Genomic DNA, 24,489 nt, shown 5'->3' on the forward strand with positions numbered 1-24,489 from the left:
CAAAGGCCTCCTCTACCCTTGAAGATTAGGAGCTATGATTAGGGTTACGGATAGTTTTTGAATACAGATCTCTTATTTATCGTCAATTTGGAAAAACCTTTTTTTTATTTAGATCCTTACCATTTGGCCTCATTTAAACGATACCCTAAGGGTTAAATACATACCCCTCGTCCGTAAACCTGGTCAAAATAAAAACAGGACAGAGAAACGTGCGCTCGTATTATTTGACTAATTTCAACTTTTACAACTTGCAGATATAAGTTACGATTCTACCAACTTGGTTTTACTTACTTATAACTTATTGTAATCCAGTAGTTCGGGATGGCCGAAAAAATAATATCGTTTTACAATGATGCTCCAATCTCTCTGTCTTTTGTTACAATGCCCGCTATCGTCCAATTGTTTTCTAATGACAGCTCAATTATATTTAAAATAAGAAATAGTGTAACATGCCAGTATTAAATGCTATGCCATATAAAATAATATTGATTACAGTTTTACAAATTATTGATCAATTAATTACAATAATAATTGTATATAATAAAGTAAATTCAATAGCCTCTATATTCATAATATTCAATAGTAATGTGATATAAATTATGATATAGAATCAAATGTCATAACACCATATTGAAGTCTAAGGTTACTCTCATAACAATATACTTATCTATTGATAGGCTTTTGTTTCAAATCTTTGCAAAGAATAAGTTGCGTTCAAGTGTTAAGGGCTTGATTTGTGTATTTGATGTATGTATTATTGAGAACCATTTATTACTAACCAGTAACCAGTTGTGTTAAGCGTGGTTGTTATGTGTTGACTTAAAGCCATGTTAGTTAAATACAATTATAGTACGACTCAACTTAGACGTAGCATCGGCAAAATTCGTAAAACCGATCACATCCGAATTGAGTACGCTATCCCAAATTATCAATATTTATTCCTTATGTGAATATGATCTTTACGCGAATCTATAGCGACGAATAGCGTCGAATGGCGCGATAGGGAGCTGTTTCTAATGGTTGTGTAAATCGTCAGTAATCGGTTTTACGAATTTGGCCGAGGCTATATCTAAGTTATGTCGTACTATACATAAGTATAAAATACATTCTGCCTTTTTTACTATACTAAACTAGAGCCTCAACAACAAGATATAAATGCATTAGGTTATAAATAAGTTATTAAATAATTAATTACAACGATATACGAAAGCTTTAAAGTTTGTAGCTGTCGTAGCACTACGAGCTTAGACTGCTACATACGTAGAACGAGTTACGAGTGCTACGAAATTTTACATATAAACAGTACTACGTCAAAATAGAGCATTTTTTATCTTACTGTATTCTTACATTAATTTAGATATATTATAATATAATATATCTAGTGAGCTGAGACGGCTCAGTAGTTAGAACCCGTGCATCTTAACTGATGATAGCAGGTTCAAACCCAGGCGAGCACCACTATATAATATATGTGCTTAATTTGTGTTTATAATTCATCTCGTTTCGGCGGTGAAGGAAAACATCGTGAGGAAACCTGCATGTGTCTAATTTCATCGAAATTCTGCCACACGTGCATTACACCAACGCGCATTGGAACAGCGTGATGGAATATGTTTCAAACCCTCTCCTTAACGGAAGAGGAGGCCTTATCTCAGCAGTGGGAAATTTACAGGCAGGTTACTTTACTTTATAATATAATATCATATATAGTATGATAACTGTTAAAGCTACTCTTTTAATTTGTTTTTTTATGTGTTTGACCGTAATAAAAGAAAATTACTTTTATTAATATATCTTTAAAGTTTAAATTGCATTGTAACGAATTTGACATTATCTGTACTATAGTTAATATTATAAATGTGAAAGTAACTCTCTCTGTCTGTCTCTCTTTAACGACCAAACCGCTGAACCGAATTTGATGAAATGTTATATGAAGATATGACATTTGATAAAATCTGTGATAATCGTTGTATGTGCACAAGAAGTCAGGATAATCTTATAACGCCAAGTTTCCGACTACGCAAAGTCAATAAATCCTTTTTGGGGCAAGGTATCCGTTTCTATAACATAATTCCGCAGACATTTTTATCTTTGCCGTTTCATAAATTAAGATCATTTGTAAAAAATACATTAGTAAAGAAGATATATTATTCAATACAAGATTATGCAGACGATAGAAAAGCGTGGAGTTAATACCTGTTGACTTACAGGCAGGATATATTACACACATACATATATAATTGATTTAACTAACATGACTGTATTTTTAAATGGTGAAAAAGAGTAACCACTTTTCGGTAGAACCTACTTTCCGAACCGGTGGTAGCTTCTTAATATAGTTGTTAAATGACGATTCAAAAGTGCTTGTAAAAGCCTTCTCAAATAAAGTATGTTTTGATTTTGAAGCAAAGTTAAACTAACTAACTAAGGAAAAACATAGGCTACTTTTTTGCCTGACTCATGACAATCAAACCCCTTAAACGCGTGCGAAACAGCGGGCAACAACTAGTAAAAAATAATAGTATTATGCACTGAGTAAATTGTCCTAGTTTGTAGAAACGCTAGGCCAGTGATTTCCAAAGTGGTCCAAGTGGACGCCCAGGGGTCCACAGGAGACATGATGGGGGTCTATAAGACGTTAATAAATCCACAAAAATTTATTTGCTTTTTATAGTAAAGAGCAAAAATGTAAACATAGTTATATTACTTTATTAATTATTTCTTGTATTTCTATTCTTTTAATAAGTAGAAAATGCACCATTTTTCGTTTTTATTTTACCTATAGGAATATAGGGACAGAACTCAGAATGTGGTGGAAATGTCGCAGTAGGGCTTCTTGGTGGTAGGGCTTTGTGCAAGCCCGCCAGAGTAGGTACCACCCACTCATCAGATATCCTACCGCTAAAAAACAGTACGCAGTATTGTTGTGTTCCGGTTTGAAGGGTGAGTGAGCCAGTGTAACTACAGGCACAAGGGACATAGCATCTTAGTTCCCAAGGTTGGTAGCATTGACGATGTAAGGAATAGTTAATATTTTTTACAACGCCATTGTCTATGGGTGATGGTGACCACTTACCATCACGTGGCCCTTATGCTCATCCGCAAACCTATTCCATAAAAAAGGGGTCCACCGAAACCAATAAAATTTTGAAAGTGGTCCTTGAGAAAAATTAGTTTGGAAACTACTGCGCTAAAACGAAGTCGCGTTAAAAGATAGTGCATTTAAATAAGAAACGTCGTTTCAGTATTGAATAACGTAGGTATTCCTTACAACTATCAATTTATCTAAAATTTCTCTAATCTCAGCTTAGTATAATTTCCCGTCTCGTTCGTACTCGTGCTGACCGCTGACCTCTCTTTCTAGCACTTAAACCGACCCTTAGGGTCTGGAAATGGCTTGCGTAGTGAATGGAGTCGAGTTTTTTTGATATTTGTTTTTAATTAATAATTAAAGATTATTAATTTTAATGTAAATTGTCGAATCTTTTCGTCATTGGAAGAGAAATACCGTGCGAAGTCGGGTATGGTAGCTAGTAATGATCATTACATAGTATAAAACAAAGTCGCTTACCGCAGTCTGTTCTATGTATGCTTAGATCTTTAAAATTACACAACGGATTTTGATGCGGATTTTTTTAATAGATAGATTGATTCGAGAGGAAGGTTTTTGTTTATAACACATGGATAATATAGTAAAGAAACACTGATAATTTTAGAAGTTTCTAATGTGATGTCATATTATATCATAGGCAAGTGCGAAGACGGGGCGGGTCGCTAGTAATATATAAAGATGATTGGTACATACTTTATTATATTAAAATAATAGTTCTATATCAATCTTTACCTAACTACCATTTTATTGGTTATAATCGATATTATGAGCAATATGACTCTTGGTAACATTTAAACTAAGATTAATTTTGTAAGCAGTAATAGAAATCTAATAGGAATAGTAAAGTAAAGTAAAAAAGTAAAGCCTGTAAATTACCCATTGCTGGGCTAAGGCCTCCTCTTCCATTAAGAGGGTTTGAAACATATTCCACCTCGCTGTTCCAATGCGGGTTGATGGAATGCACATGTGGCAGAATTTCGATGATATTAGACACATGCAGGTTTCCTCACGATGTTTTCCTTCACCGCCGAGCACGAGATGAATTATAAACACAAATTAAGCACATATTTATAGTGGTGCTTGTCTGGATTTGAACCCGAAGTCATCGTCGCTGGTATAGTAACATATCATAACCGTTCGTAGAATCGACCCCCCCCCCCCTCTGTTTAGATAATTAATTTCAATAACAAAACCATAGATTAATAGAGTAACAAATTTGTCTGGAAGAAATAAAAACAAAATCTATAGGTTTTTTTGGGTGAAATAATGTATTACAATTAGTTCAACTTTCAGACTGGTCCTCAACATAGGTTATTGAAATACCTAGGGTACCCAGTACCTGAACTGTATTTTCACCCTCGTGGAAATGGGGGATATATGGGACTTATTGGTGCCCAGGACCTAGAGAACGCCCCGGTATTCTGGAATACCCCTTAGAAAACCAGCGGTACCCTCTCCATCTTGATACCTAATTGTTTATAGATATTTATTTGGTTTAAAAAATATATCATTATTGTATTTGTATCATATGTAACCAATTATAAATAAATTGTAATAAATTTTCTTGGTATGGCATTGTGCAAGCCCGTCTGGGTAGGTACCACCCACTCATCAGTTATTCTACATTTGTAGATATTCTGTTATTTAACAGTACTCAGTATTGTTGTGTTCCAGTTTGAAGGGTGAGTGAGCCAGTGTAACTACAGGCACAAGGGATATAAGATCTTAGTTCCCAAGGTTGGTGATGCATTGGCAATGTAAGAAATGGTTAATGTTACTTACAGCGTCATTTTCTAAGAGAGGTAGTGACCACCTACCATGAGGTGGCCTAACCTTATGCGTAAAAAAAAGTTTATAAAAAAAATTAGTACAAATATCGTCTCCACGCATCCCTCTAGTCCTCTCAACCGTTACAGCGCTCTGCACTCGCCTAATCTCTGTGACGTCACGCTCCATCACGAAGCCTGGATGGGAAAATAATATATTGTTAAATCTTTCATTACACATCCTGTATAAAGAAAATAATTAAGCACTTCTAGAAACTTCTAGAATTTTCGGTGACATTTTTGATAGTTTCAGCCGAAATGTCCAGAAGACGCGTTTTAATAATTACAAGGGGCAGCATCAGTATATAGTATAAAAAAAGTTGCTTTCTGTGTCCCTATGTCCCTTTGTGTAAATCCTTAAAACTACGCAACGGATTTTGATGCGGCTTTTTTTAATAGATAGAGTGATTCGAGAGGAAGGTTTTTATATATAATACATGAACAATATAGTAAAGAAACACTGATAACTTTAGAAGTTTGTAATGTGATCTCGTAAATAAACAAATTCTGTAGTATATTTAGTATCAGTATTGCACCCGTGCGAAGCCGGGGGGTCGTTGTATATAAGAAAGATTTTAAATTTCAGCGATGATTACTTACTATAAAGTTTATTACTCTATTTAAAAATAATTAAAAGTGTCTAATTAAATAAAGAATATTTGAAAATGGATTTTTTTTTATAAAAAAAAGACCTGAAATATCCTATTCCAGTGTTATAACACCACTGTCATATTGAAAAATGTAGGTGGTGAAATTATATATTAATAAACAGAATATACAGTGGCGGATTTACAAATCTGCCGCTAGTAGGCTATTAAATTTCTACCGCCCCTACTTTTTTTTGCAACATTTATGATTTGTGTTCTATCGTCCTCATTACATCGGTTTTTTCCCGTTATTAGTATGATTATAAACTAGGTGACATTTCTGTCAGTTACTAGATTAGTTTTCCAACCCGCTATGTAGCGACGAGTATACGGATTACGGACGTAATGTGTATACATATAATTATAAGTTTTTTTTTTTAATTTGGGTTAAATTGCCGCCCTTCTAATCTGCCGCCCTAGTCTCCAACCTACTTAGCCTATTGGTAAATCCGCCACTGAGAATATACTTAAAAAACATTATATGTTGATAGGACTTCAATATAAGATGATATAAGTGACAAAAAAGCGTCGAGCTACCTGTTGACTTCCAAGCAGGATACATTACATACATATATAATTGTATTTTAACTAACATGACTGTATTTTTAAATGATGAAAATGAATAACTATTGATCTTTTTGACGGTTATTTTCGTTAGAATCGATTCCGAAGCGGTGAACGATGACGACCTCCGTGGTCGAGTGGTATGTACACCGGTTGTCATGGGTTCGATTCCCGAGTCAATGTAGATTATCATTAGTTTTCTATGTTGTCTCGGGTCTGGCTGTTTGTTGTACCGTCGTTACTTCTGATTTTCCATAACACAAGTGCTTCAGCTACTTACATTGGGATCAGAGTAATGTATGTGATGTTGTCTCATATTTATTTATTTAATTTAAAAAAGTAGCATGAACGTAGGACTCATGCTATATACATACTAAATCTCAGTAACAGATAGACTTAAATAATAAGAATATATAACTATAAATATATTATATATTTGGCATGAACAGATATAAGGAGTGGGAAGTGTCGCCTTGAGGGGGTATCAAACTTTTCCCTTAAGGTTTTCGGTCAGTTCGCTGGATCTTAAAGAACTTCATCTTAAAAGTACTTTTACTTTACTATAAATCTTTTAACACATTGAAAGCGGCTTCATTTATTCATTCCCATTCCTGCAGTACGGGGTTTATTAGACCCCGTAACGTTTAAGAAACTAAAACTCAATGTGATTTGATCGAATTTTATTTCTTCAGTCAACGGGACTGCATATTCTGAAAAAGAGTAACTACTGAGTTTCTAGCCGGTTCTTCTCGGTAGAATCTACTTTCCGAACCGGTGGTAGCTTCACTTAATTGTAAAATGACGATTCAAAAGTGCTTGTAAAAGCCTAATTGAATAAAGTTTATTTTGATTTTGATTTTAATTAAAGTAGGTACATAGCATTCTGTTTTCAATAGACATCATATAAATATCTTTATCACCTAAAATATATTAAATATATGTTACGACCTCTAATGACAGAGAAATGTTTCTTAGCCGCATCATAAGGGACACATACGAGGCATATCAGACCTCGCTCTGCATTGTGTTAATCCTTGAAACGACAAATTTTTTACTTAATACAATAACATTTATTTTATTTACATATCTATGGGTACATCAACATATAATATATTAAAAACTTAGAATAGTATGTTATACTTTAAACAATTAGGTACTTAGTGTTATGAGTGACAATCCATAAGTAAAATAACAGCCTGTAAATTTCCCACTGCTGGGATAAGGCCTCTTCCATTAAGGAGAGGGTTTGGAACATATTCCACAACGCTGTTCCAATGTGTGTTGCTGGAATGCAAATATGGCAGAATTTCGATGAAATTAGACACATGCAGGTTTCCTCACGAAGTTTTCCTTCACCGCCGAGCACGAGATGAATTATAAACACAAATTAAGCACATATATACCCGACATCACCGCTTAAGATGCAAGCGTTCTAACTACTGGGCCATCTTGTGCTTTTTAATAGCATGTTCCAAAACCATATCGTCAAGGGGAGAGGAGGTCTTAGCCCAGCAGTGGGACACTTACAGGCTATTGTTGTAAGCATACATAGGGACAGACAGCGGTAAGCGACTTTGTTTTATACCATGTAAAGATTATATGCTAGTATTAGTTTAGGTATTATGTTGGAAACATATGTGTGTGTGGAGGTTCTAACGATCGTTTTATGTTTCAAAAAACAAGTAAGCGAAAGCTTTATAGCTAGTTAAAATCACAAAAGCTGAGATTCGACCGTAAAACTTACGACGGATTCTTATATATATAATCCTTGTATGTCCGTTTATAAATATATAAAAATATCTATAAAAATATGAATTTTACTTGGCGGTAAGGCTTTGTGCAAGCCCGTCTGGGTAGGTACCACCCACTCATCAGTTATTCTACCGCCAAACAACAGTACTCAGTATTGTTGTGTTCCGGTCTGAAGGGTGAGTGAGCCAGTGTAACTACAGGCACAAGGGACATAACATTTTAGTTCCCAAGGTTGGTGGCACATTGACGATGTAAGGATCAGATAATATTTCTCTCAGCGTCATTGTCTATGGGTGATGGTGACCACTTACCATCAGGTGGCCCAAATGCTCGCCCGCAAACCTATACCATAAAAAATCCACAAAACTCACACATGCATAGACAGTCATAAAAATTACACATTTTTCACACATGCACACATATACAACATAAACGCACACATATATACTTTTGAAAAGTCGATTTACAGAAAAACAAATAAGGAATTTAAAAATGGAATTCGTTACAAGGATTGCCAGTAACAAAAAAAGTAAAATGTATTTAAAATTCGAAGTACTACGAGTACGTCGAATTAATTAATAAAATATAAAATATTTATGAAATAAATTTCCTTGGTATTTGGACTTCTGAAATAGAACACAAAATTTTTAAAAAAAGAACGTCAAAAACTACGTCTAAAACTTGAATTACCGCGTGGATATCATTCGAAATAAATTTGAATTTCGAATCGAAGATCGAACAATAATCTTTCGAGATAAAATTTTAAATCCAGACAAATCCGTATGACTTCCTAGTAACGGACATAAAACGTTAGGAATTGTACTTAGTAAAGAACGAGACGTAAATACGGAGGCGTGTGAGCGTGAACGGGATAGAGGGAGAAATTAAGGACATCTCGTTACGCTCTGAAAGAAAAAGTACGTTATTGAATTTCCTTAAATCAAATGTCAAATTTAATTACTTACCTACCGATGATATTATCATCATTACATAGTATAAAAGTCGCTTACCGCTGTCCATATGTATACTTAGCTTTATAAAATTACGCAACGGATTTTGATGCGGTTTTTTTATATAGATAGAGTGATTCGAGAGTTTTTTATATATAATAAATGGACAATATAATAAAGAAACACTGATAATTCTAAAGGTTTCTAATGTGTATGTGTAAAATCCATTTTTTTTTTCAGTCTTTTGCAGTTCTCTGCTGGTCTCCCCCAAGAAGTATTCATCTTTTTTTTATTCATCAATCCTTGCCACAGCACGTTCTTGACTACGTTTGTCTAAGCATGGCCTTGAATCTAGCACGTGTCAGCTCCACCAGCAATCGAGGCGCTTGGAGACATGACCAGTCCACTTCTACTTCGATGAAGTCCACGCGATGTCAGTGACATTAGGTCTTTGGCGAATATCCTTATTCCACATTATATCTGATGGAGAAACCTCAATAAATATTGGACAACAACACAAACACCCAGACCCAAGACAACATGGAAAACTAATAAATTTTCTACATCGACTCGGATGGGTATCAAACCCGGGACCTCGGAGTGACCCATGAAAATCGTTGTACACACTACTCGACCACGGAGGTCTTCAAACCTCCAACATTACGCGTTCCATTGCTCGCTGAGCGATCTTGAAATTATGGAACAGTCTTCAAATGAGTGTCTTATATCGGCACCGTAAGTCATTACAGGTAGATAAATTAGTGGTTTCGTGGTTAATTACTTGGTGGTAGGGCTTTTGTGCAAGCCCGTCTGGGTAAATACCATCAACTCATCAGCTATTCTACCGCCAAATAACAGTACTCAGTATTGTTGTGTTCCGGTTTGAAGGGTGAGTGAGCCAGTATAACTACAGGCACAAGGGACATAACATCTTAGTTCCCAAGGCTGGTGGCACATTGACGATGTAAGGAATAGTTAATATTTCTTACAGCGTCATTGTCTATGGGTGATGGTGACCACTTACCATCAGGTGGCCCATATGCTCGTCCGCCAATCTATACCATGAAAAAAGCCACCCACACATCAGATATTCTACCAAGCAGTACTCAGCATTGTTGTGTTTGACTCGAAGGACGAGTGAGGCAGTGTCACGATGTAATAGTAAATATTTCTTACTTCGTTACTCGTGGTGACCACTTACCATCAAGTACTTACCGGGTACCGATACCATAAAATCTAAAAAGGAAGGCACTAATTAAAGACAATGGTCCTGGTACTGTTGGATAAACGATTCGATAATAAGACATAAGTCCGTTGTATTGTAATGTGATGTCATAAGTGAGTTTCGAAGTGAATTGAAGCGAAACAGACACAATGCAGGTGAAACTACGACGAACAGCTCTTGATATGTGTGTGCTAGTATTCTATGTTCGTAAGTAGTCACTATTAGTTAACACGTTAACAGCAGCATCATAATTTTTTCATTCCACTCGTACATGGCTTATTAGACCCCGTAACGTTTATGAAACTAAAACACGATGTGACGTGTGTGATGAAAAGGCATATTATTCGATACAAGATTTTATAGATGAAAAAAAGCGTGGAGTTAATACCTGTTGACTCTCAAGCAGGATATATTATTTGAATAATTGCATTCAACTAACACGACTTTGTATTTTTTAAATGTTACAAAAGAGTAACAGCTGAGTTTCTTGTCGGTTCTTCTCGGTAGATTCTACTTTTCGAACCGGTGGTAGCTTCAGTTAATTGTAAAATGACGATTCAAAAGTGCTTGTAAAAGCCTACTTGAATAAAGTTCATTTTGATTTAATTTGATTTGTGATCGAATATTATTTCTTCAGTGCGGTACGCGGTCAAAAAGACCCAGAGAGATATTTTTCACTTTCCTATAATATCACATAGATGTTACAGGCTCCGCACAATGGAGAAATCTATGTTTTACTTGCCGCTCCGCAATGGAGACATACGGGGCGCATTAGATCCCGCTCCGCATTGAACGTGTTAAGTGATGTTGAAATGAGATCTTGAGCATTAAAGTGTTATATAACACAATTATCTTGTTATAAAACAATTTATTATCGGTATATAAGACATTCAGACGTTTCTCATTAACAAGATATTTCAAATATACAAATATTTTGTAAAGTAACAGCCTGTAATTTTTTCACTGCTAGACTCCTTCCTTTGAGAAGCAGGTTAGGAACTTATTCCACAAAACTATTCCAATGCGGGTTGGTGGATACACACGTGGCAGAATTTTGTTGAAATTAGACATGCAAGTTTCCTCACGAGATGAATTATAAACACAAATTAAGCACTTGAAAGTTGAGTGGGTTTCTCGTAATCATCGGTTAAGATGCACGCGTTCTAACTGGGCTATCTCGGCTCTAATATATTTAATATAAATGTTACAAATTGTTGGGCTATAGCCACATTGTCAATGGGCTAAAATATTTATATAAACACACAAAATGACCTTAATGTAATACATAATGTCACATAAACTCCATTATGTATTATGTGGAAATCAAAATATATATTACTTATTACTAGTTGAAATTTAATTCAATTAAATAATCAATTTATCGTCCTTCAAAATGTCATTCACAATATTTTCCGTCAAAACTGTATGGCGCACTTTCAGCGGGAACTTATCGAAAACCTGTAGCTTTGATTAATCGCAACATTCAATATTCGACCTTATTCTAAGCCCAGAAAGTCGGATTTCCATTCGACGAATATCGATTAAAGAGTCCTCGATTTTATCATTGGAATCTAAACTCTATTTCCAAGTTTATAACGTCGTAATTTCCTTACGTCACTATATACGGAGATCTTTGAAACAATCAACTTCACGCTCATTGGAGATTGAATTCTAAATTCGAATGATAGAATTCGAATTCGCTTGTCAGAGATAATTGTATGTCAAATCGCGTCCAGTGCTAATGACCTCCCCCGCCTCTCTCCAGTACTCAATAAATGTACTATAAAGGGGCATACTAAGTTTAACTCGGAGGTCAGTGCTTGTGGTTGCGTTCGAAGTGCTGTTTCGTTTTTCTGGCTGTGTTAGTTGGTCCTCGGACGCCGGGAAGAGAGGACGTCTATGATTTATTTAAATTAAATAGTATTATTTTATTAATTATTATTTAAATTTTATTTATAAAGAAGATGAAGGGTGGTCCTGGTTTTATTTAGGGTGAGTATTTAATAACTATAAAATGAAATCAATATTAACAACAGTATTTTGTGAAACGCGACCTGGTAATTCATAGAACGGTACCTTAGTTAAACATATCAAAAATGTTTTTTTTTTTTATATTTTATTCATAATAAGTACCGTCAAAATTAGAAATAATTTTTAGTATTAAGCGATTTTTAAATGAAATATTTTTTAACAAAACATTTAGTACTGAGTAAAGTCTTAAATTAACTTTTGCCGTTAAAATAATCATATCTATGAATATTATATTAGTCAGAAGAATATATCCAACAAAGCTAATTAAAACTGAACTACGCATAGAAGAACTTTTTCTTCCACCACACCATAGAGTTAAAAACAAATAGAAGTGGCAAAATTTAAATATTATATTCGCTTGTATTGTAAAGTTTACTTGTCTAAAATATATTTATATGTATTGATCCTTTATCTTGAGAAGCGTACTAAACATTTTACGATCTCACAGAATTAATCTGGGTTCGACTAGAATATAGATATATTTGTAGTAAGTAAAGTAGGAAAGGAACAGCCTGAAAATTTCCCATTACTGAGATAAAGCCTCCTCTTTTATTAAGGCGAGGGTTTGGAACATATTCCACCACGCTCTTCCAATGCAGGTTGGTGGAATGCACATGTGGCAGAATTTCGATGAAATTAGACACATGCAGGTTTCCTCACGACGTTTTCCTTCACCGCCGAACCTGATATGAATTATAAACACAAATTAAGCACATATATAGTGGTGCTCGCCTGGGTTTGAACCCGCAATCATCGGTTAAGATGCACGCGTTCTAACCACTGGACCATCTCAGCTCCTCCAGATATATTTGTATTTTTCTAGAAACAACGGAATAAAGATTGCGAAACTACTTTAATAATTAAATAAAAAAACAAGTAAAATCGCCGGTATACAATGTATACCGGCGATCGCCGGTATACATTGTATCCCATATATTTTATACTAGCTGTAACTCTTCTTATTACATCAGTTATCTGCCAGTTAAAATGCCCTCAAAATCGGTCCAGCTTTTCCAGAGATTAGCCGACCCAAACGCAGATAAAAAAAGTAAAAATGTTATTTTGGTATATGTACTGTGTATACCTACTTGTGCATTTATAATACGGTTATTTTAATATTACAAACAGACACCCTAATTTTATTATATGTATAGACTAACTATCCATCCAAGCGTCACTTCTACAAAAATCTATATATTTATATGTCTTAAATTGTAGAAATTCTCAACTTCGGATATATGATATACCAACCATAACATATACATATAAACCTTCCTCTTAAAACACTCTTTGTATAGGTGAAAAACGCATCAAAATGCGTTTAGTAGATTAAAATATCTAAGCTTAGATGGGAAGCGTTTTTTAATCCTATATATAGACTAAAATCGAATGACTAAAATTATATTAATTTCGCTACATTTTCAGTAAAACGTTTTATTATATAATTGTTAGTAGGTTTTTAATTAGATATTACTAAAACTCCTCAATAATTAATATTAATATAGATTTGAGAATATTTGACGTAATACTGTAAAACATATCGCTCAGATAGCCCAGTGGTTAGAACACGTAAAATAATTGCCGGTTCTAATCCAAGCAAGCACTGAATTGTATATGTAAATGATATACTTAATTTGTGTTTGTCATTCTCTAATTGTTTTCGTTTGCGTTTTCTGGGATTGCTTGTCATGTGTCAGGCAAAAAAAGTAGCTATAAATGCTATAAATATCCTTCCTCGGAGTTCAAATTTGCTTCAGAACAAATTTCATCAAAATCGGTTCAGCAGTTTGGTTATGAAATAGCGACAGATAGAGAGTTACTTTCCCATTTATAATATTTGTAAAGAAGTATATATTTAGTGATCAGTGATCTGCATGTGTTTTTAATTTCAATGAAATATTAACACATGTTTTTCCACCAATCTTAATTAAAGCAACAATTATATATTGTTATTATATGTTTATGTAGTCATATAAAATATTATCATATATTGCCACAACCACACAGAGCATCATTGAAAACCAGCGTTGGGTTCTTGGAACCCAACTTAGAAGCTGAATTGTAGTTGTTTCGTAAATTCAAATCGTTTGTAAAAAATACATTGGTAGAAAAAGCATATTATTCGATAAAAGATTTTATAGATGATAAAAAAGCGTGGAGTTAATACCTGTTGACTTCCAAGCAGGATATATTGATTTAAATAATTGTATTAACTAACATGACTTTGTATTTTTTTAAATGTTGAATAGTAACTACTGAGTTTTTTGCCGGTTCTTCTCGGTAGAATCTACTTTCCGAACCGGTGGTAGCTTCCCTTAATTGTCAAATGACGATTCAAAAGTGCTTGTAAAAGCCTACTTGAATAAAGTTTATTTTGATTTTGATTTTGATTTTTAGGACACGTATAATTTTACTGTAGATGAAGTTATTGGGTAGTTATAATTACTTAAAATATTTTCTATTTTTGTTGTCTCTTTTTTTTACACTTTTTATATTCTTTTTATAATTGCGTTGTGCCTATTAAACATTTCTTTCTTTCTTTCTTTCAACATGGTGAAATAAGCTCCAATGCTTCTCCACAAAAGAGTGTATGCTTTAGCCGAGCTATGGAATAATAATATTTATTATTCCACTTACTTTAAATAATAACGCAAAAGATTTCACCAGCATACGAGTATTTTTTTTACATCGACGCTTCATTTAAACATACCTCTCTTTCTCACATCAGTGATTTGATATACGAAAGACAAAGATTGCGATATCCAACTAATCATATCTAAATATTATACGGACGACGCCGTGAGTAATTAAAAGAAATGTTAAAAAGTCAATTAAAATTTAAATGTAATCTCTTGACCTATTTTAAGATTTTCAAATGGCGTTTTGTAACCGTGAATTTGAATAGAATTCATTTTGTGAATTTTGCTTTTAGGGTTAGGTACCATTTAAACGGAGGGTTTAATTTTGTTACCGGATATAGCCCATTGGTTAGAATGCGTAAGTTTTAACCGATGATCGCGCGTTCAAACCCAGGTATGCACCACTGAATTTTTGATATCTAAGTGTGACTAATTTTAAGGAAATTCTGTTACATGTGAATCCACCAATCTAAATTGGAACAGCATGGTGGGTTATATTCCAAACCATCTCAAAGGGAGAAGAAGCTTTAGCCCAGCAGTGGGAAAGTTACAGGCTATATATGTTGTCGTTGTCGCTTTTGCCGATTTCGGTAATGGTATCCATTCTTATGACAGACACTACCCTCTTATAATTTTTACTTGGTGGTAAGCCAAGTCCTGGGTCTGGGTAGGTGCCACCCCTCATACCATCAGATATTCAAACACCAATTAGCATCAATTGTGTTCCGTTTCGAAGGACGATTGAGGAATTTTAGATATTTCTAACGTGATGTCCTAAATAAGCACAAAGACGGGTGCTTATCGCTAGTATTTTTTTATGGTATAGGTTGGCGGTCGAGCATATGGGCCACCTGATAGTAAGTGGTCACCATCGCCCATAGACAATGACGATGCAAGAAATATTAACTATTCCTTACATCGTCAATGTGCCACCAACCTTGGGAATTAAGATGTTATGTCTCTTGGGCCTGTAGTTAAACTGGCTCACTCACCCTTCAGACCGGAACACAACAATACTGAGTACTGTTGTTTGGCGGTAGAATGACTGATGAGAGGGTGGTACATACCCAGACGGGCTTGCCCAAAGCCCTACCACCAAGTAATTTAAGTTAAGAATGAAGGTAATATACATATATTACCTTCATTCTTAACCCTTCCATTGGAATATTAAAGAAACAACGTAGATTACCGTCTTTATGACAGTTAAAATCTCAAACAAAGATGGCGGATTCAAAGCGAATCACACAAGTCTTTTTGAAAGACTTAAAAATAAGAATGTCTTTATTTCGGTTTGAATTGGAAACGCTTGTTAGGTTTTATTTGTAGTTAGGTTTTTGTGCAGCCTTCTGAGTCGGTACCTGTCGTATATTCTACGCCAAACAGCTATCTATACATATATTAAAACCAGCAGTCATCTGCGGATTTGCTCGCGTTGTCATGTGTCAGGCATAAAAAGTAGCCTACGTCAATTATCGGAGCTCAAATTTCGTCAAATTAAGACGACAAGAGTCGAGATGGCCCAGTGGTTAAAACGCGTGCATCTTAACCGATGATTGCGGGTTCAAATCCAGGCAAGCACCGCTGTTTCATGTGCTTAATTTGTCTTTGTAATTCATCTCGTGCTCAGCGGTGAAGGAAAACATCGCGAGGAAACCTGCATGTGACAAATTTCATAGAAAATATGCCACATGTGGAATATGTTCCAAACCTTCTCCTCAAAGGGAGAGGAGGCTTCACATATATAATATTAGTGTATATATGTATGTATATATATATATTAAAGTGTCTGTTTGTAATATTAAAATAGCCTCTTTTTATTAAATCCATATGTATATACACGGTACATCAAAATAATTTTTTCTTTAACTTTTCTCTATTTGTCTGCTTGTTCCGGCTAATCTCTGGAACGGTTGGACTGATTTTGAAGGGATTTTAACTGGCAGATAGCTGATGAAATAATGCGTAACTTAGGCTACAAAAATAACTAATTTGTAAAATTCAAATACGCATGAAGTCGCGGACAGAGCTTGTACTTATTATGGTTGATTTCTGTTTGAAGGGTGAGTGAGTCAGTATCAGGCATAAAGGAAATTTTATGTACTGCATTATTGCAAGAATATCTATAATCAACTCCATTAAACTAAATCATTAAAAAAATAAACGAAACCACGGTCAATAATTAGTATTAATTATATTTTAGATCAACATAAATACACAGTATTAAAAATATATCATAGTCATTATCTTACGATAACAGATATCGTAGCGGCAGAATTCGTAGCGTCATAACTCGTAGCATATCATCGTAGCAGATGACTGGACGCGTAGCTTTAACTCTGCCTATTTGCAACCTTATCTTTATGGGTGCGGACGTGTTGAATGGACGTATTTATTCGAAGCCTTAAGGAGCTTTTAGGAGCTTTAAAAATATATCTTGAATGTTTGATATAATGTAAATAATTGGCATAGGGCTTTTGAATCTTACTAGATAATCTAGCTTTACACGCGTGTCATTTTATATATACTACGCCCTGGCTTCGCACGGGTGCAATACTGATACTAAATATACAACAGAATTTGTTTATTTACGACATCGCATTACACGACATCAATTACAAAATTATATAATTATCAGTGTTTCTTTACTATATTGTCCATGTATTATATACAAAAATGTTCCTCTCGAATCACTCTATCTAGTTAATAAAATCGCATCAAAATCCGTTTCGTAGTTTTAAAGACTTAAGCTTATAAAGGGACATAGGGTCAGAGAAAGCGTCTTTGATTTATACTATGTAGTAATTTGATGTAATGAATGAAAGACGAACATTTGAATCGGTTTTTCAGTTCAGCTTTTAAAGTTGTTTCTCTAACATCAGACGGGCTTTATATATGTTTGTTCTTGTATAATATATATGTTGTATATGAATCCTATATTATACATATGTAAGCCGGGGAGAGTCTTTAGTTAATTATGAACTAGTTTTTGCCCGCGACTTCACTAGCATTTTATGGCGTTCGTTGTCATATTTTAGGCAAAAAATGTAACCTATGATTTTTCTTGGAGCTCAAGCTTGCTTCATACCAAATTTCATCAATTTTGACAGAGCGTCAGAAATAGTTACTTTCACGTGTATAATATTGAATATAAAGTAACAGCCCCTAAATTTCCATTAAGGAGAGGGTTTGAAACATATTCTAGCACGTTGTTCCAATGCGAGTTGGTGGAATACACATGTGGCAGAATTTCTATGAAATTTGACAGCAGGTTACCTCACGATGTTTTCCTTTACCTTTATGTTTTATAAATACAAATTAAGCACACATATATATAGTGGTGCTTGCCTGGGCTTGAACTCGAAATCATCGGTTAAGATGCATTCTAACCGCTGGGCCATCTCAGCTCTAAATATAGGTAATAACTATCACAGTTTCTGTCAAGTGTATTAAAGTTTAAATGTTGTTTTAGGATAACAAAAATGGGTGCAGCATCTGACGGTATGGGCGTGTGGCGCGCGCGCATCGCCGCCTGCCGGGAGTCCCGGAAATTGGTGCTCGTGATCGTTGCCATCGCGCTGTTGCTTGACAATATGCTGCTGACCACCGTTGGTAAGTTAGAATACACCACAACTATAACCTTCACCCATTTGTTCGAAATTTTTAACCATTTACTCGTGATAGGGCTTTGTGCTAGCCCGTCTGGGTAGGTATCACCCACTCATCAGTTATTCTTCCGCCAAATAACGGTACTCAGTATTGTTGTGTTTCGGTTTGAAGCGCGAGTGAGCCAGTGTAACTGCAGGCACAAGGGACATACCATCTTAGTTCCCAAGGTTGGTGGCACATTGACGATGTAAGGAATAGTTAGTATTCCTTACAGCGTCATTGTCTATGGGTGATGGTGACTACTTACCATCAGGTGGTTCGTCCGCCAACCTATACCATAAAAAAAAAATTCAAAATATTTTTAAGAGTTAAATTGAATGAAAAATATTAGACCAGGTACTTAAATGTCGATTTACGATCATATAATGTAGCAACAATTTTTGTTATATTTACATCAGCAACAACAACGGCCTGTAAATTTCCACTGCTGGGCTAAATGCCTTCTCTCCATTTGAGGAGAAGGTTTTGGAACATATTCTACCACGCTGTTCCAAGTGTGTCGACAAGTCGATCAAAAAGTCGACAACCCAGGAATTCAAAATGATCCTTTTTTGCATTTATTTATAGAACTAGTAGTCGCCTATGACAGAATTAAACTCAAGCTTGTGTTAAACAACCTTGTGTTAAATATACATATATGTTAAGGAAAATATATCATAAGATTATATGAGATTATACGCGAACTCTCTCTTAATCCGATCCCAAAAAGTTCTTGCGGTGGACCAGCTTATAGTTATTATCTAAGCACGCTGACACAACACAAGCCGAGATGACCCAGTGGTTAGAACGCGTGCATCTTAACCGATGATTGCGGGTTCAAACACCACTTAATATTCATGTGCTTTATTTGTGTTTATAATTCATCTCGTGCTGCTCGTAATATTATAGAAATTCTGCCACATGTGTATTCCACCAACTCAAATTGGAATAGCATGTTAATATCTTGCAAACCCTTCTTCTCATATGGAGAGAGAGCCTTAGCCCAGCAGTGGGAAATTTATAGGCTTTTGTTGTTGTTGAAACACGTTAATAGCAACGCTATCAAGTAAGACTTCCAAGGAATTCCTGACATCGAAAATTGCAATTTAAACTAGGGATCCCCCCCCCTAATCATATATCCAGCGATAGCAATATAATCCATCTCTGTCTAACAAACAATCGCTATCTGAAGGCGTAAATGAAAATTCAATTCATGAGATGTGCTTGCTCCATAATGCATGAACCCATCCAATCTCCAACGTGTTCAGATAAATATTGCGAGGGTTCCGTAGCTACGTGTGGTTTAGGGTTCCGTGTGTTTTTTCAAGTAGGAAATTATTGTTCATTATAAACAGTGATGATGCAAGAAAACATTTATACTACTATTATTTCTAGGATTTCCTGACATCGAAAATTGCTATTTACTAGTGACATGCCCAAGTCGAGATGGGCCAGTGGTTAGAACGCGTGCATCTTAACCGATGATTGCGGGTTCAAACCCAGGCAAGCACCGCTGTTTCATGTGCTTAATTTGTCTTTATAATTCATCTCGTGCTCAGCGGTGAAGGATAACATTGTGAGCAAACCTGCATGTGACAAATTTCATCGAAATTCTGCTACGTGTGTATTCCACCAACCCGCATTGGAACATCGTGGTGGAATATGTTCCAAAACCTTCTCCTCAAAGGGAGAGGAGGCCTTTACCCAAGCAGTGGGAATTTACAGGCTGTTGTTGTTGACATGCCCAATGCTGATACTAAATATACTACAGAATTTGTTTATTTACGACATCACATTAAGTTTTAAAATTATCAGTGTTTCTTTACTATAGTGTCCATGTGTTATATATAAAAACCTTCCTCTCGAATCACTCGATCCATTAAAAGAAACCGCATCAAATCCGTTGCGTAGTTTTAAATATCTAAGCATACAGCGGTAAGCGACTTTGTTTTATATTGGATAACATCACATTCATTACTCTGATCCCAATGTAAGTAATTAAAACATATGTGTTATGGAAAATAAGAAGTAATGACGGTAACACAAGCCCAACACGACATAGAAAACTAATGAACTTTTTCTACATCGACATGGCCGGGAATCAAACCCGGAGTAGCGTACCCGTGAAAACTGAAGTACACGCTACTCGACCACAGAGGTCGTCAACTGTTTATTTTATATGATGTAACTATTATTAACAGATGTTTTCTTCATTCTTCCTCTTATTAATGATAAATGATGACAAAAATAAAAGAAATCACTTACACGCGTTAACAGTCTGTATATTTCCCACTGTTGCTAATACCTTATCTCTCTTGGAGGAGAAGGTTTGGAGCATATTCCACCACGCTCCAATTGGGATTGGTTGATACAATTGTAGCAGGATTACTCACGATGTTTTCTTTCACGAGATGAATTATAAACACAAATTAAGTACATGAACACTTAGCTTCCAACCTGGCCATCTCGGTTCAAAATCAAAATAATGATATCATTTAACAACTATACACCGTGACGCTACCACCGGTTCGGATAGTAGATTCTACCGAGAAGAACCGGCAAGAAAATCAGTACTTACTCTTTTTCAACATTTAAAAAATACAGTCATGTTAATTTAATACAATTATATATGTATGTAATCCTGCCTGGAAGTCAACAGGTATTAACTCCATGCTTTTTAATCGTCTATAAAATCTTGTATCGAATAATATTCCTTTACCAATGTATTTTTTAGCAAACGATTTAAATTTACGAAACGGCAAAGTTAAAAATGTCTGAGGAATTTTATTATTTTAGCTCAGCAAGCAACTATGTATTTGGCCTTATATAAATAAGGCCAATCAGTAAAACCAAAAACTGAAACCAGCGCGTTATGGCTACAGAATTAATAAGATTACGAGCCTGTATTATGTTAATATTCGGAGCAATATCAGATCGCTAATTATTTCCACTTTTCAGGCATAAACCCATTCTGGTGTGCTTAATCAAATCTTGTGAGTTAAATTCGATCCTGTTTCCATTGTTTTCCGTTGTCCGTTTATGATTGAATTTACACCCGTTAAAAGTGAATTTTCGAAATCAAATCACTTGATTCAAAAAGTTTTTAGAGTCTAAAAGACTTTTTTTGACTGTTAGGTTTCTTTGATTAAGATTATTTTTGGTACGAAGTTCTTTAACTGTAGACTGGCAAAGATCATTGGAAAATAAGGAGAAAGCGTTATGAAATATATGAAATAAATGATACATAAATCAAAGATAGCCCCCAAGTCGATTGGGATAAGGGGAGGACGACGATGATGATGAAGTTGGTTAAAATATAACATTCTAAGTCCGCGGCGTCTCACAGACCTTCGTTTAACGAAAGACATTAACGTGAAAAAGTTTTTAAAGCTTTTAAAGAGTTCATTTCGAATACCTAAAAGGAGTTTTACAAAAAGTTTTCAGATAAAGTTTTTAATGTTCAGATACTGAGCAGAGTGTAAATGTACACCACAGTGTAATATCACTTTATTCATTTGAAGAAAATTATGAGCATGTTTTTTAACCAACGTCAAAAAAGGAGGTTATCAGTTTGACATGTATGTAACATTGTTTGAATTTAATTATATTTGAGTGTCATGATCCATTAAGGCTTCCAAGCACGTATGCTTAATTCAGTAAGTGTATGCTTGTATTTTTGTCCAAGATTTTTTTATGGTATAGTTCGGCGGACGAGCATATGGGTCACCTGATGGAAAGTGGTCACCATCACCCATAGACAATGACGCTGTAAGAAATATTAACTATTCCTTACATCGTCAATGTGCCACCAACCTTGGGAACTAAGATGCTATGTCCCTTGTGCCTGTAGTTACATTGGCTCACTCACCCTTCAAACCGGAACACAACAATACTGCGTACTGTTGTTTAGCGGTAGAATATCTGATGAGTGGGTACACTAAGGGAGATAAATGTTTGTTATAGATTTATTATAAAAATACTACAACAACCTCCCTCGCTACTTTTTTGGGTGCATATGTCCTTTCTTTGAGTTTAACTTTGCTCTATACGAAATTTCATCAAATTCGGTTCAGCGGAAATAGAGTCGAGAATGCCCAGTGGTTAGAACGCGTGCATCTTAACCGATGATTGCGGGTTCAAACCCAGGCAAACACCACTATATATATGTGCTTCATTTGTCTTTATAATTCATCTCGTGCTCAACGGTGAAGGAAAACATCGCGAGGAAACCATTCATTCAAATTCTGCCACATGTGAATTCACCAATTCGCATTGGAACAGCGTGGTGGAATATGTTCCAAACCTTCTCCTCAAAGGGAGAGGAGGCCTTTAGCCCAGCAGTGGGAATTTGCAGGCTGTTGTTGTTGTTGTTCGGTTCAGCGGTCCGGTCGTGAAAGAGCAACAGACGGACAGAGTTACTTACACACATATATATATATATATATATATAGACGTTACCGAGAAGATGCAATTAAAACAGTGATAAGTTTTATAATAACAAGCCGGGCCCAATTTCACGGCGAGATCAAAGTGAAACTCATTTAGCTCTCATCAAAAGCGTCGACTCGATAGTGATGTGCTGTGATAAAAAATATATATCGATAGAATTTATTTTTATCATTATGACATAGTAAAAAGTAAAGTAAAGTAACAGCCTGTTAATTTCCTAAAGGTTTTGAACATATTCCACCAAGCTTTTCCAATGTGGGTTAGTGGAATGCACATGTGGCAGAATTTCGATGAAATTAGACACATGCAGGTTTCCTCACGATGTTTTACTTCATCGCCGAGCACGAGATGAATTATAAACACAAATTAAGCACATACATATAGTGGTGCTTGCCTGGATTTGTACCCGCAATCATCGGTTAAGACGCTTTCTAACCACTGGGCCATCTCAGCTCAGACTTGAGTTAGTGACTTAGTTAAATGTATTTTTTAATCTATGTTTAATATAATAATGTAATTCTGTATGTGTGTCTGCTCGTTACATTCACGGGCAAATCTCGAAACAGAATTTAATGAAATTTGTATGTGAATTTTGAACTACGAGGAAAAACATAGGCTACTTATATATGTCCCGACGTAATTATATACCGTAATGGTATGGTCGTTTGTGTTCTTGAATTATATGTTAACTTGTACAATATTTATACTATTAGCAACCCGCCCTGGCTTCGCACGGGTGCAATACTGATACTAAATATACTACAGAATTTGTTTATTTACGACATCACATTAGAAACTTCTAAAATTATCAGTGTTTATTTACTATATTTTCCATGTATTGTATACAAAAACCTACCTCTCGAATCACTCTATCTATTAAAACAAACCGCATCGAAATCCGTTTCCTAATATCAAAGATCTAAGCATACATAGTGACAGACAGCAGTAAGTAACTTTGTTTTATACTATGTAATGATAATGATGATAAATTGTAAACAATTATGAATTTCCTTGAGTATATATAAAAAGAATAACTACTGAGTTTCTTGTCGGTTCTTCTCGGTAGAATCTACTTTCCGAACCGGTGGTAGCTTCACTTAATTGTAAAATGACGAATCAAAAGTGCTCCTAAAAGCCTACTTGAATAAAGTTTATTTTGATTTTATACAAAATTAAACTGCTTACATTAATCACATACAATTCAATTTATATATAAATACACTGTTCAAGAGATAACATATCTTATTTTTATGAATCGGCAAAGCTAAAACCCGTGACGTAACATCAAAAACAGCGATGTACATTTGAAAGTATCGATAGAGGTCACATCACTACAAGTGCGAAGCGTCAGGCTCAAACTTGGTGTAGTATAAATCTGATCATGGCAGCCGTCTCGGCTCCACTTGGTTACATTTAGCGTTGGAAATAATTGAATCGACATCCTATAAATTTTAGTTTAAACTTCATTACGCGCCTAACTAATATTCAACTCATTTGTATGTACGTTAACAGCCTGTAAATTTCCCACTGCTGGGCAAAGGATTGCTCTTCTTTTTAAGAAGATTTTGGACATATGCAGTTTTTCAAAGTTTTCCTTCACTGAGATCGAGATGAATTATAAACAATTAAGCACATGAAAATTCAGTTGT

At 35.1% G+C, this 24,489-nt stretch overlaps 1 protein-coding gene across 1 annotated transcript in view; it reads left to right on the plus strand.

Moving 5' to 3' along the window:
* Positions 1-11,956: 11,956 nt before the first annotated feature.
* Positions 11,957-24,489, plus strand: part of LOC124541616 (synaptic vesicular amine transporter) — a 31,405-nt gene continuing 18,872 nt past the window's right edge. The window contains exons 1-2 of the mRNA XM_047119539.1: positions 11,957-12,068; positions 18,216-18,355. Coding sequence (XP_046975495.1) covers positions 18,226-18,355 — 130 coding nt within the window. The 5' untranslated portion in view covers positions 11,957-12,068; positions 18,216-18,225. The remainder of the gene's footprint in view (positions 12,069-18,215; positions 18,356-24,489) is intronic.

This window comes from Vanessa cardui, chromosome 28 (assembly GCF_905220365.1).
Source record: "Vanessa cardui chromosome 28, ilVanCard2.1, whole genome shotgun sequence".
Classification (NCBI taxonomy): Eukaryota; Metazoa; Arthropoda; class Insecta; order Lepidoptera; family Nymphalidae; genus Vanessa; species Vanessa cardui.